General features: G+C 38.2%; 1 protein-coding gene across 5 annotated transcripts in view; it reads left to right on the forward strand.

Annotated features, from left to right (window-relative positions):
* Window positions 1-17,613, forward strand: part of SNX14 (sorting nexin 14) — a 72,360-nt gene that overhangs the window by 45,636 nt on the left and 9,111 nt on the right. For all 5 annotated transcript variants that reach the window (XM_028162306.2, XM_028162305.2, XM_007195914.3 and 2 more), the window contains 4 exons: window positions 1,255-1,456; window positions 13,089-13,172; window positions 14,562-14,662; window positions 16,688-16,799. In XM_028162306.2, the coding sequence (XP_028018107.1) occupies window positions 1,255-1,456; window positions 13,089-13,172; window positions 14,562-14,662; window positions 16,688-16,799 (499 nt within the window). The remainder of the gene's footprint in view (window positions 1-1,254; window positions 1,457-13,088; window positions 13,173-14,561; window positions 14,663-16,687; window positions 16,800-17,613) is intronic.

The raw sequence follows: 17,613 nt of genomic DNA on the forward strand, positions 1-17,613 counted from the left end.
TTTTGTTTTCAACAGAGCATTAAGAAGTCTTCCTAAGATTCTTAACAGTCTTATTAGGGGTGACAGAAAGCCATTTTAGGACAGGAACAGAAAAAGGGATAATTGCCAAGGGACTTAGTGGGAGAGGAAAAGAATTCACTTAGAAGAGAGTTGGCTACCAGGTGTGGGAAGAGAGTAGAATGGAGAGTGAAGGTGGGGTGCTAGAATTCTCGAAAGAAATACCTCTTCTCTACTGGTTTGACTAGACTGTTCAGAATTCTCTTAAGTGCTACAACCTTTGACTCATTTCCTTAAAAAAGTGTGTTCAAGATGGTTGTGTTTTATCTGTAAAATTTTGCCCCCTTTAACATGAATCAGAGATGTCTAGGTGACCAGGTGTTATAATGTGCCAGTTCAGAGATTCTTTTCCGATTTAATGAAGGACAGACATTTTTTTCCCCTTCTTTCTGCATGTTTATTTCTAGAACATGTTTAACACTGCTTTTTTAAAATAATTGTTCTTCAAGTAATATTTTAAAGAATATTTATTTAAATATTTATATTATTAAAATTTTAGAAGCCAGGAGATGAAAAAACAATCTTAATTCTATAGAGGTGGGTCCCTTTCAGACCTTTTTTCTAATTTTATATTATTTAATGCTGCAGTGAATATATTTACACTTGTGCCTTTTTCACAGTTTAAAAAAATTTGTCTAAAATAAATGCTTGTGTTAGAATAAGTTGCCAGAAATGGAATTAACTTGGTTGAAACCGTTTTATGGCTTCTTATATTGATAAATGTATATTGCCAAAACGCTTTCTAAAAGGATTGTACAGGTGTATCTTGTAACCAACAATATAGTGCACATCCAGTTTATCTGTGCAGTTTCCATCAGTGGCTGTTATCATAAAATTTTACATTCCTAAATAAAAGATATCAGTACAGTAATTTCTACTTCTTATTACCAGAGTTAAATATTTTTCTGTATTTGTGTATTTTAAATATCTTTTCCAGTAATTGCTGAAGTGTCTTATTTTCTGTTGAATTTTCATATCTTGGTGATGCAACAAAACCTGGAGTTGATTCTAGTAACTTGTTAGTTTTAGTTTTTTATCCTTAACCTTTTCAGTAGAAAATTTTATATCACTTAATTTCAAAAGTATTAAAAAATTATAGACTTTATATGGGCATATTACTTTGTAGTTGTATCTCATATGCTATAGGTGTAAAGGTCCTGGAAGTATTAAATTTTTTTTCTGATGATTTTTTTCCAGATTGAAGAAGGTATAGTTGTAATGGAAGATGATTCTCCAGTGGAAGCTGTGAACACACCTAATACTCCTCGAAACCTTGCTGCATGGAAAATTAGCATTCCATATGTAGACTTTTTTGAAGATACCTCCTCTGAAAGGAAGGAGAAAAAGGAGAGAATACCGGTGTTTTGTATTGATGTTGAAAGAAATGATAGAAGAGCAGGTATTAATATTATTAATGCATATAGCACTAATCAAGTATTAAAACAATTAAGACAGCATTTCTCCTCCTCCATTGTTGTGGGCTAATAATAATTGGTAAAAATATGATCAAACACAACTTTACAAGTTTTCTTTATGTTTTGCTGTCTTTTTTCTTTTGGTTATTTCATCCGTGTGTTATAATAAGAGACAGGGGTAAACAGCATCCATAGCAGGATAAATATTCACCACCCTGAGCTTTGTCCAAGAGAGCGGGCAGTCTGTATAAGCAAAAACACATCAAGGTTGTGCACATTTTGGGAATGATGAGCAGAAAAATAAAGTTGACCTCAGGAAGGGGGGACAGTCTGTGAGGAAAGAAGGAAAAAGTGGCAGGGTTAGGAAATGGTTTCGAGAGAGGAGTGACGCAGTGATAATAGGAAGGTCAGTGCTAATGATTCCCCTTATTTATTTTTCAAAAAGTATTAGGTGTTTGATTTTTCTCAGAAGCTGATCCTGTTTCATGCATAGGAACATGAAGTATAGGAATGGGGAAGGAAGAATGCTCAGAGTAGCTAGCAATGATATTCCCTATTGTAGTTAAATACCAGGCAGGCTCTTGTTCTGTCCAGTTCTGAGTCACTGCTACTTGATTTTGCTGTAACTTCTGTTCGGTCTTGCTAGATGCTGTTCTATCTCAGCATTTTAATAAGTATACAGACAAACCTTTGTCGATATTAGAGTTTCATTTCAGTTTCAAACACAGTCGCTTACGTCTTTTGTCTGCTGTTTCTGCTGATAGGACTTTTAAGTGTTAAAAAGAATTTGGAAAGGAATACCCTAGTTAACTTATGGATTCAATTCTTTGCTGTGCCTAGTACTTAAAATCTGGCTCTTCTCTCAGTGTTCTTGGCTCTCAGAAAATTATTTAAAATGTTTGGCTATTCGGGCATAAATCCCTATCAATATAAATAAATTGCTTTTTATTGAGGTATAATTGACATACATTATTACATTAGTTTTAGATACAGTATAGTGATTCAATACAGTGATTCTGCATTTGTATACACTGCAAAATGATAACCACAATAAGTCTGGTTACCGTCCTTCACCATACAAAGTTAATACAATATTATTGACTGTGTTCCCCATGCTGTACTTTATATCCCTATGACTTATTTATTTTATAACTGGAAGTTTGTACTACTTGATCACCTTCACCCACTTTGTCCTTCTCCTCTGGCAGCCACCCATCTGATCTCTGTATGAGTCTGCATTTTGTTTTGGTTTGTTTGTTTTGTTTTTTAGATTCCATGTATAAGTGAAATCATGTGCTATTTGTCTTTCTTTGACTTATTTCATTCAGCTTAATACCCTTAAGGTCCATCCATATTGTTACAAATGGCAAGATTTCATTCTTTTTAAATGGCTGAGTAGTATTCCATTGTATACATATACCACATCTTCTCTATCCATTCATCTGTTGATGGACATTTAGGTTGTTTCCATGTCTTGTTTATTGTAAATAATGCTGCAGTGAATATAGGGGTGCATATATCTTTTTGAATTAGTGTTTTTTTGGATAGATACCCAGCAGTGGAATTGTTGGATGATATGGTAAATCTGTTTGTAATTTTTTGAGGAGCTTCCATACTGTTTTCCATAGTGACTGCACCAATTTACATTCCCACCAACAGTACACAAGGGTTCCCTTTTTACCACATCCTCATCAGCACTTGTTATTTCTTGTCTTTTTCACAGTGGCCATTCTGACAGGTGTGAGGTGGTATCTCATTGTGGTTTTGATTTGCATTTCCCTTATGATTAGTGATGTTGAGCGTCTTATCATGTGTCTGTTAGCCATCTATATGTATTCTTTGGAAAAATGTCTATTCAGATCATCTGTCCATTTTTTAATAGGTTTTTTTGTTATTGAATTGTGTGAGTTCTTTATGTATATGGGATATCAAGCCCTTATCAGATATATGCTTTGCAAATACCTTCTCCCATTCAGTAGATTGCCTCTTTGTATTGTTGATGGTTTCCTTCACTGTGCAAAAGCTTTTTGTTTGCTGTAGTCCCATTTGTTTATTTTTGCTTTGTTTCCCTTGCCTTTAGAGTCAGATGAAAAAAAAAATCACTAAAACCAATGCCAAGGAGCTTGCCACCTGTGTTTTCTTCTAGGAGTTTTATGGTTTCAAGTCTTTCATACAAATCTTTAATTTATTTTCAGTTAATTTTTTTACATGGTGTAAGATAGTGGTCCAGTTTCATTCTTTTGCATGTAGCTGTTCAGTTTTCCCAACACCATTTAATTTTAATTTTAATTTTAGTTTTTAAAAAAATTTTTAAAATTTATTTTTATTTATTAATTTTTGGCTGCATTGGGTCTTTGTTGCTGCACGTGGGCTTTCTCTAGTTGCAGCACCCAGGGGCTACTCTTTGTTGCGGTGTGCAGACTTCTCATTGTGGTGGCTTTTCTTGTTGTGGAGCACGGGCTCTAAGAGCACAGGCTTCAGTAGTTGTGGTGCACAGGCTCAGTAGTTGTGGCACATGGGCTTAGTTGCTCCGCTACATGTGGGATCTTCCCGGACCAGGGATCAAACCCATGTCCCCTGCATTGGCAGGCGGATTCTTAACCACTGAGCCACCGGGGAAGCCCTAATTTTATTTATTTATTTACTTATTTGACTGCGCCAAATCTTAGTTGTGGCACGCGGGATCTTCACTGCCGTGTGTGGGATCTTCATTGCTGCATGCGGGATCTTTAGTTGCAACATGTGGGATCTTTAGTTGCAGCATGTGGGATCTTTAGTTTTGGCATGTGGGCTCTTAGTTGCTGCATGTGGGCTCTAGTTCCCTGACCAGGGATTGAACCCAGGCCCCCTGCATTGGGAGCGTGGAGTCTTAACCGCTGGACCACCAGGGACATCCCTATTTTTATTTTAATTTTTAAAAATAAGCCACACTGGTGGCGCAGTGTTTAAGAATCTGCCTGCCAATGCAGGGGACACGGGTTTGATCCCTGGCCTGGGAAGATCCCACATGCCACGGAGCAACTAAGCCCATGCTCCGCAATTACTGAGCCTGCGAGCAACAACTACTGAGCCTGTGCTCCACAACTACTGATGCCCGTGCGCCTAGAGCCCATGCTGCACAACAAGAGAAGCCACTGCAATGAGAAGCCTGCGCACCGCAATGAAGAGTAGCCCCTGCTTGACACAGCTAGAGAAAGCCTGCGCACAGCAATGAAGATCCAATGCAGCCAAAAATAAATAAAATAAATAAACTTTAAAAATAAAATAAAATAAGCCACCCAGTTTATGGTGTTTTGTTATAGCAGCCTGAGCAGACTAAGACAGTTACAGAAAGGTTGCAAAAAATAGTACAGAAAGTTGTCATACACCCTTTACCCAGCTTCCCCTTGTATTGACATCTTATAAAACCATAGTACAATGATTGAAACCAGGCAATTAGCATTGATGGGATATTCATTTGAATTTCACCAGTTTTCCCACTAATACCCTCTTTCTGGTTCAGGATCCAGCCCAGGATCCCACACTGAATTTAGTCATGTCTCCTTAGTCTCCTATGTTCTGTGATAGTTTCTCAGTCTTTCCTTGTCTTTAACGAACTTGACACTTTTTTAAAGAGTCCTGACTAGTTATTTGTAGAAAACACTTGAGTTTGTTCCTCCACTTGAGTTTGCTGCTCAACAATGTTTACTTATTAAAGGACAGAAGAGGCTCTCCTTTCCCCACTGTATATTCTTGCCTCCATTGTCATAAATTAATTGACCATATATGTGTAGGTTTATTTCTAGGCTCTCTCTTCTGTTCCATTGATCTATGTGTCTGTTTTTATGCCAATACCATACTGGTTTGATTATTATAGCTTTGTAGTACAGTTTAAAATCAGGGAGCATGATACCTCTAGCTTTGTTCTTTTTTCTCAAGATTGTTTTGGCTAATCAAAACTACAAGGAAGTGTCACCTCACACCAATCAGAATGGCTATCATCAAAAAATCTACAAACAATAAATGCTGGAGGGGGTGTGGAGAAAAGGGAACCCTCTTGCACTGTTGGTGGGAATGTAAATTGATACAGCCATTATGGAGAACAGTATCGAGGTTCCTTAAAAAACTAAAAATAGAACTACCATATGACCCAGCAATCCCACTGCTGGGCATATACCCTGAGAAAACCATAATTCAAAAAGAGTCATGTAACGCAATGATCATTGCAGCTCTATTTACAATAGGTAGGACATGGAAGCAACCTAAGTATCCATCGACAGATGAATGGATAAAGAAGATGTGGCACATATATACAATGGAATATTACTCAGCCATAAAAAGAAATGAAATTGAGTTATTTGTAGTGAGGTGGATGGACCTAGAGTCTGTTATACAGAGTAAAGTAAGTCAGAAAGAGAAAAACAAATACTGTATGCTAATACATATATATGGAATCTAAAAAAAAAAAAAAAAGGTTCTGAAGAACCTACGGGCAGGACAGGAATAAAGGCGCAGACGTAGAGAATGGACTTGAGGGCACGGGGAGGGGGAAGGGTAAGCTGGGACGAAGTGAGAGAGTGGCATGGACTTATATATACTACCAAATGTAAAATAGATAGCTAGTAGGAAGCAGCTGCATAGCACAGGGAGATCACCTCAGTGCTTTTGACCACCTAGAGGGGTGGAATAGGGAAGGTAGGAGGGAGATGCAAGAGGGAGGAGATATGGGGATATATGTATATGTATAGCTGATTCACTTTGTTATAAAGCAGAAACTAACACACCATTGTAAAGCAATTATACTCTAATAAAGGTGTTAAAAAAAACAATAGACATAGGGATAGTCAAAAAAAAAAACAACAACTAGAACTTGAAGGTTTGGAAAATTCTCAGACTATCCATATATCATGCTCTGGAAAAAAGCCAAGGGTGTGGCTGAACAATGGTTTGCTGAAGAGATCAGGCATGTGACTCATGGATCAATCATCTCAGCAGAAGCCAGGAATAGAGCTGTGGCTATCCAGGAAAGATCTGTGGAGGACCCTCTTATTTGGAACTCTCTGGGCTTCTTGGACCTGGATGTCTGTTTCCTTCCCCAGGTTAAGGAAGTTTACAGCCATTATTTCTTCAGATAACTTTTCTGCCCCTCTTTCTCTTCTCCTTTTGGGACCCCTATAATGCGAGTGTTATTTCACTTGATATTATCCTATAGGTCCCATAAGTTATCTTCATTTTTTTAAATTCCTTTTTCTTTTTGCTGCTCTGTCTGGGTGAGTTTCATTGCTTTGTCTTTCTGCTTGCTGATCTGTTCTTTGCTTCATCCCATCTGATGTTGAATCCCTCTAGGATATTTTTCAGTTTAGTTATTGTATTCTTCAGCTTTGTGACTTCTGTTTGGTACTTTCTTATATTTTCTGTCTCTTTGTTGAAGTTCTCACTGTTCATCTATTCTTCTCCCAAGTTTGGTTAGCATTTTTATGACCATTACTTTAAGTTTTTATTGGGTAGATTACTTATCTCTGTATCAATCTGAGATTTTTGTCTTGTGCTTCTGTTTGGAACTTATTTCTCTATTTCCTCATTTTACTTGACTCTGTGCTTGTTTCTGTGTATTAGGGGAAACAGCTACCTCTCTCAGTCTTGAAGAGTGGCCTGTGTAGGTGATTAGCCCTCTAATTCAACCTTGCCCTAGGTCTTCTTTGTCTTTTGAACCTTTGTGATTGTCTAAACTGCCTGATTTATTCTTGATATGTCCCTGTTATGGAGCGTGTGCCAAGACCTATTAGTGTTCCAAGGGGAGGAATCCCATTTATCACCTCGTTTCAGGCTGATGGGAAGCCAGACACTTAGGCAGCAGCCTTTAAAGTAGGCAGATATATACAGTCCTGCAGAGCCACAGTCAAAATCCCTACCTGCCTCTGTTCCAGGAGATCTGGAGGTGTCCTCTGGGTGCGTAGTTGCTTAGACGAGTGTATGAGCTCCTGAGAGTTCTTATTGAGCTGTAGTGAGGCCAAGGGGGTGTGCAGGGATGGTGTCTCCCTGCTTATGTTCTCTGGGTGCTCCTCCTTAGCTCCTAGATGTGTGGAAAATCCCTTAGGCTGAAGCTCCAAACTAAGTAAATAGGCCTTTTTCACAGGAAGACTGGCGTTTTATTTAGTGTGCTGTCTGTGCAGTCCCTGGGGGGCGGTGTGCCTTTCCAGGAACTGTCTTTCCAACTGGTACAGTCCCGTGGAGCTCAGTATTGCCAGCTCCCTTAGCCACCGGGGCCAAGTGATCAAGGGGTGTCCCCTGTGTGGATTGCACACACCTGCTGGCTTCAGCAAGGCAGCTGGTGAGTGTAGGGGGCAGGGCTTGCTGGCCAGTGTCAGAAAGGCTGCGTGTGCCTACAGCTCTCAGCAGTGCAGTGGGAGAGTGCCTTGCCTATGTGAGTGAGCTGGCTTTAGGCGGGGAGAGGAAGAACGCTGCAGCTGCTCGTGCTTGCCAGCCACAGCCCGGGAGCGAGGGAGTGCTGCAACCAGTCTGGCTTCAGGAAGGCAGTGGGATGGTGCTGCGACCACTTACCCCTGCCTATCCGAGCAAGGCTGGGGGGTGCCATTTCCAAGCGTGTCTGCTTGTGCTAGCAGGGTAGGTGGGGGGACAGTAGTGGCATCTGCCCCTGCCTGTGTCTTGGGAGAGTTTCAGCTGTCCCCTGCCCCTCCAGCATGCTTTTAGATTAGCAAACAAGTCTTCTTACATGTAGTCTAGGCACTTTCTTTTCTTTTCTTTTTTTTTGGCCACACTGTGCGGCTTGCGGGATCTTAGTTCCCTGACCAGGGATCGAACCTGGGACCCCTGCAGTGGAAGCGAGGAGTCCTAACCACTGGACCGCCAGGGAAGTCCCTAGTCTAGGCACTTTTCAAACTGCTGTTTTTTGCTGGGGCTTGGGGCGAGTGAGACCCCACAAGAGCCTTTTAAAAGGGGAATCTCAGTTTCCTATAGCACTTTGGGTCCCTTGAATGTCAGTCCCATTGGTTTTCTTTTTTTTTTTTTTAATTTTATTTATTTTTGGCTGCATTGGGTCTTCGTTGCTGTGCGCGGGCTTTCTCTAGTTGCGGCGAGCGGGGGCTGTTCTTCGTTGTGGTGCGAGGGCTTCTCATTGTCGTGGCTTCTCTTGTTGCGGAGCATGGGCTCTAGGTGTGTGGGCTTCAGTAGTTATGGCGCATGGGATCAGTAGTTGTGGCGCACAGGCTTAGCTGCTCCGCGGCGTGTGGGATCTTCCTGGACCAGGGCTCGAACCTGTGTCCCATGCATTGGCAGGCGGATTCTTTTTTTTTTTTTTTTTAACATCTTTATTGAAGTATAATTGCTTTACAATGGTGTGTTAGTTTCTGCTTTAAAACAAAGTGAATCAGTTATACATATACATATGTTCCCATATCTCTTCCCTCTTGCATCTCCCTCCCTCCCACCCTCCCCATTCCACCCCTCTAGGTGGTCACAAAGCACCGAGCTGATCTCCCTGTGCTATGCGGCTGCTTCCCACTAGCTATCTATTTTACATTTGGTAGTGTATATATGTCCATGACACTCTCTCACCCTGTCACATCTTACCCCTCCCCCTCCCCATATCCTCAAGTCCATTCTTTAGTAGGTCTGTGTCTTTATTCCCATCTTGCCACTAGGTTCTTCATGACCTTTTTTATTTTTATTTTTTTCCCTTAGATTCCATATATATGTGTTAGCATACTGTATTTGTTTTTCTCTTTCTGACTTACTTCACTCTGCATGACAGACTCTAACTCCATCCATCTCATTACAAATTCCTCCATTTCATTTCTTTTTATGGCTGAGTAATATTCCATTGTATATATGTGCCACATCTTCTTTATCCATTCATCCGATGATGGACACTTTGGTTGCTTCCATGTCCTGGCTATTGTAAATAGAGCTGCAATGAACATTTTGGTACATGACTCTTTTTGAATTATGGTTTTCTCAGGGTATATGCCCAGTAGTGGAATTGCTGGGTCGTATGGTAGTTCTATTTTTAGTTTTTTAAGGAACCTCCATACTGTTCTCCATAGTGGCTGTATCAATTTACATTCCCACCAACAGTGCAAGAGTGTTCCCTTTTCTCCACACCCTCTCCAGCATTTATTGTTTCTAGATTTTTTGATGATGGCCATTCTGACCGGTGTGAGATGATACCTCATTGTAGTTTTTTTTTTTTTTTATAAAGGGATTAGACCAGGATCAATGGTTTTTTTTTTTTTAAACACTTTTATTATTTATTTATTTATCTATTTTTTGGCTGTGTTGGGTCTTCGTTTCTGTGCGAGGGCTTTCTCTAGTTGTGGCAAGCGGGGGCCACTCTTCATCGCGGTGCGCGGGCCTCTCACTATCGCGGCCTCTCTTGTGGTGGAGCACAGGCTCCAGTCGCGCAGGCTCAGTAGTTGTGGCTCACGGACCTAGTCGCTCCGCGGCATGTGGGATCTTCCCAGACCAGGGCTCGAACCCATGTCCCCTGCGTTGGCAGTCAGATTCTTAACCACTGCACCACCAGGGAAGCCCCTCATTGTAGTTTTGATTTGCATTTCTCTAATGATTAAGGATGTTGAGCATTCTTTCATGTGTCTGTTGGCCATCTGTATATCTTCTTTGGAGAAATGTCTATTTAGGTCTTCTGCCCATTTTTGGATTGGGTTGTTTGTTTTTTTGTTATTGAGCTGCATGAGCTGCTTGTAAATCTTGGAGATTAATCCTTTGTCAGTTGCTTCATTTGCAAATATTTTCTCCCATTCTGAGGGTTGTCTTTTGGTCTTGTTTATGGTTTCCTTTGCTGTGCAAAAGCTTTTAAGTTTCATTAGGTCCCATTTGTTTATTTGTGTTTTTATTTCCATTTCTCTAGGAGCTGGGTCAAAAAGGATCTTGCTGCGATTTATGTCATAGAGTGTTCTGCCTATGTTTTCCTCTAAGAGTTTGATAGTGTCTGGCCTTACACTTAGGCCTTTAATCCATTTTGAGTTTATTTTTGTGTATGGTGTCAGGGAGTGTTCTAATTTCATACTTTTACATGTACCTGTCCAATTTTCCCAGCACCACTTATTGAAGAGACTGTCTTTTCTCCACTGTATATGCTTGCCTCCTTTATCAAAGATAAGGTGACCATATGTGCGTGGGTTTATCTCTGGGCTTTCTATCCTGTTCCATTGATCTATATTTCTGTTTTTGTGCCAGTACCAAACTGTCTTGATTACTGTAGCTTTGTAATACAGTCTGAAGTCAGGGAGCCTGATTCCTCCAGCTCCATTTTTCGTTCTCAAGATTGCTTTGGCTATTCGGGGTCTTTTGTGTCTCCATACAAATTGTGAAATTTTTTGTTCTAGTTCTGGCAGGCGGATTCTTATCCACTGCGCCACCAGGGAAGTCCCCCATTGGTTTTCTAAGCCAGGCATTTTGGGGGCTTGCCTCTCCAGTGTAGATCCCAGGGATTGGGGTGCCTGTTGTGGGCACCAACTCCCTCACTCCTCTGGGGGAAGCACCAAACTGGTGAGATCCCTCTCTATTGTGTGTTGCTGTGCTGGGGGTAAGGTTTTTGCCAAGATTGTGTCTCTGCCTTTCTTACCTGTCTCGATGTGGTGCTTTTATCCTTTGTTGTGGAGAAGTGGATCATCTAATTTTTAGACCTTTTTCAGAGGGAAATGATCCATATGTAGCTGTAAATATGGTGTGTCTGCTGGAGGTACTGAGTCTAGCATCTTCCTGCACTGCCATCTTGGGACCCTCCCCCATATAAAATTTATGTAGAGATGTAGTAATGTTTATCACCTTTTTTTTTTTTAATTTATTTATTTTATTTATTTATTTTATTTCTGGCTGTGTTGGGTCTTTGTTATTGCACGCGGGCTTTCTCTAGTTGAGGCGAGCAGGGGCTACTCTTCGTTGCAGTGCGCAGGGTTCTCATTGTGGTGGCTTCTCTTGTTGCAGAGCATGGGCTCTAGGCACGTGGGCTCAGTAGTTGTGGTGTGCAGGCTCAGTAGTTGTGGCTCACGGGCTCCAGAGCACAGGCTCAGTAGTTGTGGCGCACAGGCCTAGTTGCTCCGCGGCATGTGGGATCTTCCCAGACCAGGGCTCGAACCTGTGACCCCTGCGTTGGCAGGCAGATTCTTAACCACTGTACCACCAGGGAAGTCCCTGTTTATCACCTTTTGAAAGTTTTATATATGATATACTTTAAAATATTTTGGGAGTATACCTTTGTTTTTGCCTTTTGGACAACTGTCTTTAATTTTTCTGCTTCTATTTTTAAAAGTTTGGCTTAATTTAACATAAAATGAAAATGAAAATATCTTAAAACTTGTATTCTAAGATAATTTTTGTCAGCAGTGCTGCAGACTTTTACTGTCAATGTAATGTGCTCTCAGGAAGCCGTGCCGTATGAGAGGGAAAAAAAAGTGTATCATTTAAATACTACATTGAGCTTATATGTATAGCAGAATAGCAATTTCAGGATTTTAAAAACCAAAACTAAATATAATATAGATCTTTTAAGATCTATAAGAAGAAAAATAGGATTTTCTTTTTGTAGGCTGTAACTATATCAGGTTGGTTTTCCTGAATACAGGTGTTGTTTTTGGGTTGTTGTGGGTTTAGTTAACTCGATCCACTCCATTTCCAAATTTATGCTAGGATGACATGAGTTGCTAATAATAGGCATTAACATTTTTTGGGTGCTTACTCTGTGCTGTGCACTGTACAAAAAGTGCTCAAGGTAGTTTATTTAATGTAAGAGGTACAATTATTTTTATTATAAGCAAACTAAAGCACAGTGAGGTTAGGTGTTTGTTCAAATTCACATAGTTAGTGAATGGGGGAGCTGGGATCGAAATAGGCAATGTGACCTGACTCATTCTTTAAACCTTTGCTGTGTGCTGTCCAACTTTCTAGTCACTAGCTACATGTGGCAGTTAAAATTAAATTAATATTAAAATTTCAGTTCCTTACACTAGCCACATTTCAAGTGATCAGTAGCAATGTGTGGCTAATAGCTACTATGTTAGTTCAGATAATATAGAACATTTTCAGAATTGCAGGAAGTTCTCTTGGATAGCGCTGTTCTGTACTGCATTAGATCAGGACAGTTGTTAAGTATTTGAGACCTCCAAAATGGAGTACAAATTTTTATTAAATGCATTATTTTTGTGACATTTAAAAATTAAGTGTAATTACATACTTTTTTGAAGTTTCTGTGAGCTCTCTGATTCTGTTGTAGGAAAAAATATGTATATTATTGCAGTAACCTCATAAATAGGTGAAATTTATCAATTTCTTCTAAGTAACTTCAAATTAAAGTATGGGGTAAAATATGTTAATGATTTGATGCCACTAAATAATAAATTATTATTATTATTATTATTTTTGGCTGTGCCACGCGGCATGCTGGATCTTAGTTCCCTGACCAGGGATCGAACCTATGCCCGCTGCAGTGGAAGTGTGGAGTCGTAACCACTGGACCTCCAGGGAATTCCCAAGAAATAATAAATTATTAAGACTGGAATAATTTCCAGCTTTGTATACTTAATGTTATAAATAGTGCATTCTTTTAGTAGTAGTTTGTAAAATTGTTTATTTCTCAGTGTGTATTTATTCATTTTACAGTTGGGCATGAGCCTGAACATTGGTCTGTCTATAGAAGATACCTTGAATTCTATGTACTTGAGTCAAAACTAACAGAATTTCATGGTATGTTGTCCTTTTTGTATAAAACATACTTCAGCATTAGCCTTCTTGAAAGCTGTTGAACCAGCTTTCTGAAATTACTTTCTAATTTTAAGTAACTGTACTAAGGAAATGTAACAGTGACACTTGTGTACACTACTAGTGATAATAGGAATATACTGTTTTTATCTCATTTCTGCTTATTTATATTTTTAAAGTTTTTACAATGCAAATTTATTGCTTTTCAAGCAATAATGATATTAAAATTTAAAAGACAGTGGCAGAGAATTTAAACCAGGCATTTGAGTTGCTCTTTTCTTTTGCCATCATCTTCTGTGGTAAACATGTTTCTATGCAACATGACAGATGTTTTGATTTAGCTCTTAGATTTCGATATGGAAAAGAAACCTTGTAGTTGTGTGTTTCTTTTAAGGGTAGATCAATCGGAAAAGCAGAGCACTCTTTCTTTTCAGTCTTCCTCTCACCTCTCAGTCTCTCTCTTATCTGTCCATTTATTTTAGTTAATATTAGGTTTCTAGGCATGAAGCATTTCTAGTCATTTTGTATGTAAGTTGCTGAGCTTGAATTGTGTATTCTGAATCTTTTGATTTTAGAAAAGTTCTGTGGAGTGTCCCCTGATCCAAATTCAGGTTGGTTCTGAATTGTAAAGGGCAGGGAAACTACTCTACTCTGCTATAAGAACAAAACCCACAATAAGGAGATTTTAGAAAGATAAAAAATACAAGGTCCCACTCCATACTTTTTTGTCTAGATTTTGAGTTTGTACTTGTCCTTAAATGGTTTTCTCTTTGCCTTTGCCAGTCTGGTACAATGCCATCCTTGTCTTGGTCTTTCTCTCAGACTTTTCCTTTTGATTTAGAGTTGAGAAAAGATCTTTTATCTCTGTAATTTAAAATCCTGGACCAATCAAAGTTGGTTGGATTCCCAACAATATTTTTCCTTTTTGGTACTAAAATGTCCAAAGTTGACCCTATCTGAGAAAACATGTCCATGGTTTTTAAATTTTGTTTTTAAGCTTATATAGCATTGGCAAAATGCTGCCATTTTCTCCCTGAGAGAGTAGGTATTTCTTCAGTAAGATTTTGTCTAATAGAATACCACCAATTTCAAAATAATCTCATGATAGGTTTTTGAAGCTTTTTTACTAGTATAGAGAGCTAAATAAATCTGTGTCAACGAAGGGTGGTGGTATTTTGGATATCAGTAGACTCAAGTTCTTTGGTCTGGTCTTCTGACTTTTGAAGTGCTCTTATTTTGTCAAAATTATATAAAGGATAATGCCACATCTCTACAAGGCAGCACTGGGAATCTGAAGTTGCCATAGTAAATTATAAATTAGGTTTTAAAAATAATAGCAGAACATAGTAAAAACTTTCATATTATTAATTCCAGGCACATTTCCTGATGCCCAGCTTCCTTCCAAGAGGATCATTGGCCCCAAAAATTATGAGTTCTTAAAGTCTAAGAGAGAAGAGTTTCAGGAATATCTACAGGTACAGCTCCAACTTAATTTAAAACATCCTCTGATTTGTCTCTTTTTCTCTTGTACATACACATGTGCTGTGTCTTACAATACCTGTCAATGTGGATTTCTAGAATTCCTTTATTAAAAAAATTTTTTCCCATGTGGAAATGAATTATTAAGAGTACTTTTTTAAAAAAAATTTGATAACCAGTGAAATACCATATATTTTCTCGGAGGAAAAAAGTCTTGTATTGGGCATAGTTTAAAACTTTTGATGTGGGAAGTTAGAGAAAAAGAGAGAGAGAGAGGAAGAAAAAACTTTTGATGTAAAACATTAAATGCATTCTAAGAATACTGGGTTTTTTGGGGGTTTTTTTCTTATTTTTTGTTTGATTTTGTGTTTAGCACTTTCTGAACTCTGGAATTTTTCCCTCTTGTTTTATTAATTTTTTTTTTTTTTTTGCAATTGTACATTTTTTTTTAATTACTTGGGATCTCCTGACTCTGTACCATTCACCACTTGGAATTGAATTCCGTTTTTCTCAGTGTGTGCACATTGTGTTGTGTAAACAATGTAATTGCTATTTCCATTGTTGGTGCAGTCTGCTTAAAAGTTACCTACTTGAGACTCCTCTAAAATTAATGACCATTTTTCTTTTATCAAGTGAATAAGACCAAAAACTGGATAATCTTTTTTGTTTTATTTTTTAAAAATCTCCTGGACTTCCCTGGTGGTGCACTGGTTAAGAATCTGCCTGCCAGTGCAGGGGACATGGGTTTGATCCCTCGTCTGGGAAGATCCCACATGCCGTGGAGCAACTAAGCCCACGTGCCACAACTACTGAGCCCACGTACCACAACTACTGAAACCTGCATGCCTAGAGCCCGTGCTTCGCAACAAGAGAAGCAACCACAATGAGAAGCCTGCGCTCTGCAATGAAGAGTAGCCCCTGCTCGCCACAACTGGAGGAAACCTGTGCACAGCAATGAAGACCCAACGCAGCCAAAAATAAAAAAATAAAAAAAATTTAAAATCTCCTTTATTTGGACATGGAATTTTGTAGTTTTAATTGTTAATTCAGTTAAATTTGGATGCCTTTTAGCCAACAATAAGTACTTTTTAAATTAAAAATATTCAACAGTGTAAAGGGATGTTTACATTATATTTTCTGTATTTGAGCCTCAACCCAGAAAGTATTTTTTTCATAACTTTTTGGTGGTATGAAAATTGAAATATGATATAAACATTAACTATTGCAAGGATATTTGAACACAGCATATGCTAGTGTTAACCTGTGGTTTTGTTGATATCATTAAACCCATTATTTGAACCGACTAATTCTTTCTAAGAACTAGAGAACCTCATTCTAGAAGAAATATTTTTTGGTAATATGGAGTTAAATGTTGTAGTACTGGTATTTCATTTTTAACTCTTTCATAGTTACAAAACTGAATATTAGGTAAGACTGGGTTAAATCTCGCTTTAAAACGTCAGTTTGTCTTGTAAGAAAAAATAGTGTTGCAAGCAGATCAGGCAACAGAGTCTCCAAGTTATTTCACATTTCCATGTTTAGTTCTCTGCAAAACCCTTTATACCAGCTTCCTTTAATTATCAAGATAGATGTATGATATTGTAATACTTATTTTATAGTTGAGAAACTGAGAAATAATATTAGCTAGTGTTTAATCTTCCTTCCTGTGTATCAGATACTGTGCCTTATCTAACAACACTATAAGTAGGTAGTGTTATCTTCATTCTACACATGAGGAAACTGACTCTTAGGCAATATACGAACTTTTCTAGGGACACCTAGCTAGCAAATGGAAGAGCAGAATTCAAACCCATTCATGTCTGACTACAGAGGTCTTACCCTGTTATATGATGCTATTCTTTCTATAAATGTGCTTTGTTATTATTCTGAATATAAAATAGCTTTTGAGGATTTAAAATTGTTTTCTTGGTTAAAAAAGTCATTTTAATATAGTTTTCATCACTCTTCTAGATTGTTAAAACTGTTTTTTCCCCCCTTTTTTTCTGTTTTTGTTCATCAAGAAACTTCTGCAGCATCCAGAATTGAGTAATAGTCAACTTCTGGCAGATTTTCTCTCCCCCAATGGTGGGGAAACACAATTTCTTGATAAGATACTACCAGACGTAAATCTTGGTAAGTCAATTTAAATAATCATATAGAAGAGGATAAACTGAAAAGAAAAGAAGCAGTATTTTCAGATTAATTTAGAAAAATAATTTATAGAGTGAAGCCATGTATCAAAACTCTGAAGGACTTCTTATACACTGTTAATGGGAATATAAATTTGAAAACCACTTGTAACTTTAATGGACTATAATCTATAAAAATATCGAATCACTGTGTTGTACACCTGCAAGTAATATAATACTGTAAATCAACTATACTTCAATTAAGAAAAAAAGGAAAACCACTTGGAAAAACAGTTTGGTATAAAACTGAATGACCCAGCAGTTCCTCTCTGAGATATACACTCTAGAGAATCTTGTATTCATATTTAAGAATGTTCTTAGCAGCATTGCTTATAGTAGCCTAAACTGGAAATAATGCAAATGTTCATCAGCAATAGAGTAGACGTAAATTATAGTAGTTTCACAAAATGAATACTTAGAGCAATGAATACCCATGGCATGCAGCTGCTTGGAACAGTGTTGATAATCTTAAAAACATGATGTTGAATGAAAGAAGCAAGAGGCAGAAGAATGTGTGCAGCATGATTCCTTTTATATAAAGTTCAGTATAGACTAAGCAATAAGATAAGCTGGAAAAGTTTGAATAAAATTGTTAAATATCATAATGGAAGAGAAGCAGTATTTCTAAATATATTTTATATTAATGTCATCTTAAGTATATATAGAACTGAATGAATAAATATTGCAAGTGGGCATTTGGCTTTCATCTGTATCTCTCCAAATTAATACATATAGTTGAGCCAGAATATTTGGTGTGT

The sequence above is a fragment of the Balaenoptera acutorostrata genome, chromosome 14 (assembly GCF_949987535.1).
Source record: "Balaenoptera acutorostrata chromosome 14, mBalAcu1.1, whole genome shotgun sequence".
Taxonomy (NCBI): domain Eukaryota; kingdom Metazoa; phylum Chordata; class Mammalia; order Artiodactyla; family Balaenopteridae; genus Balaenoptera; species Balaenoptera acutorostrata.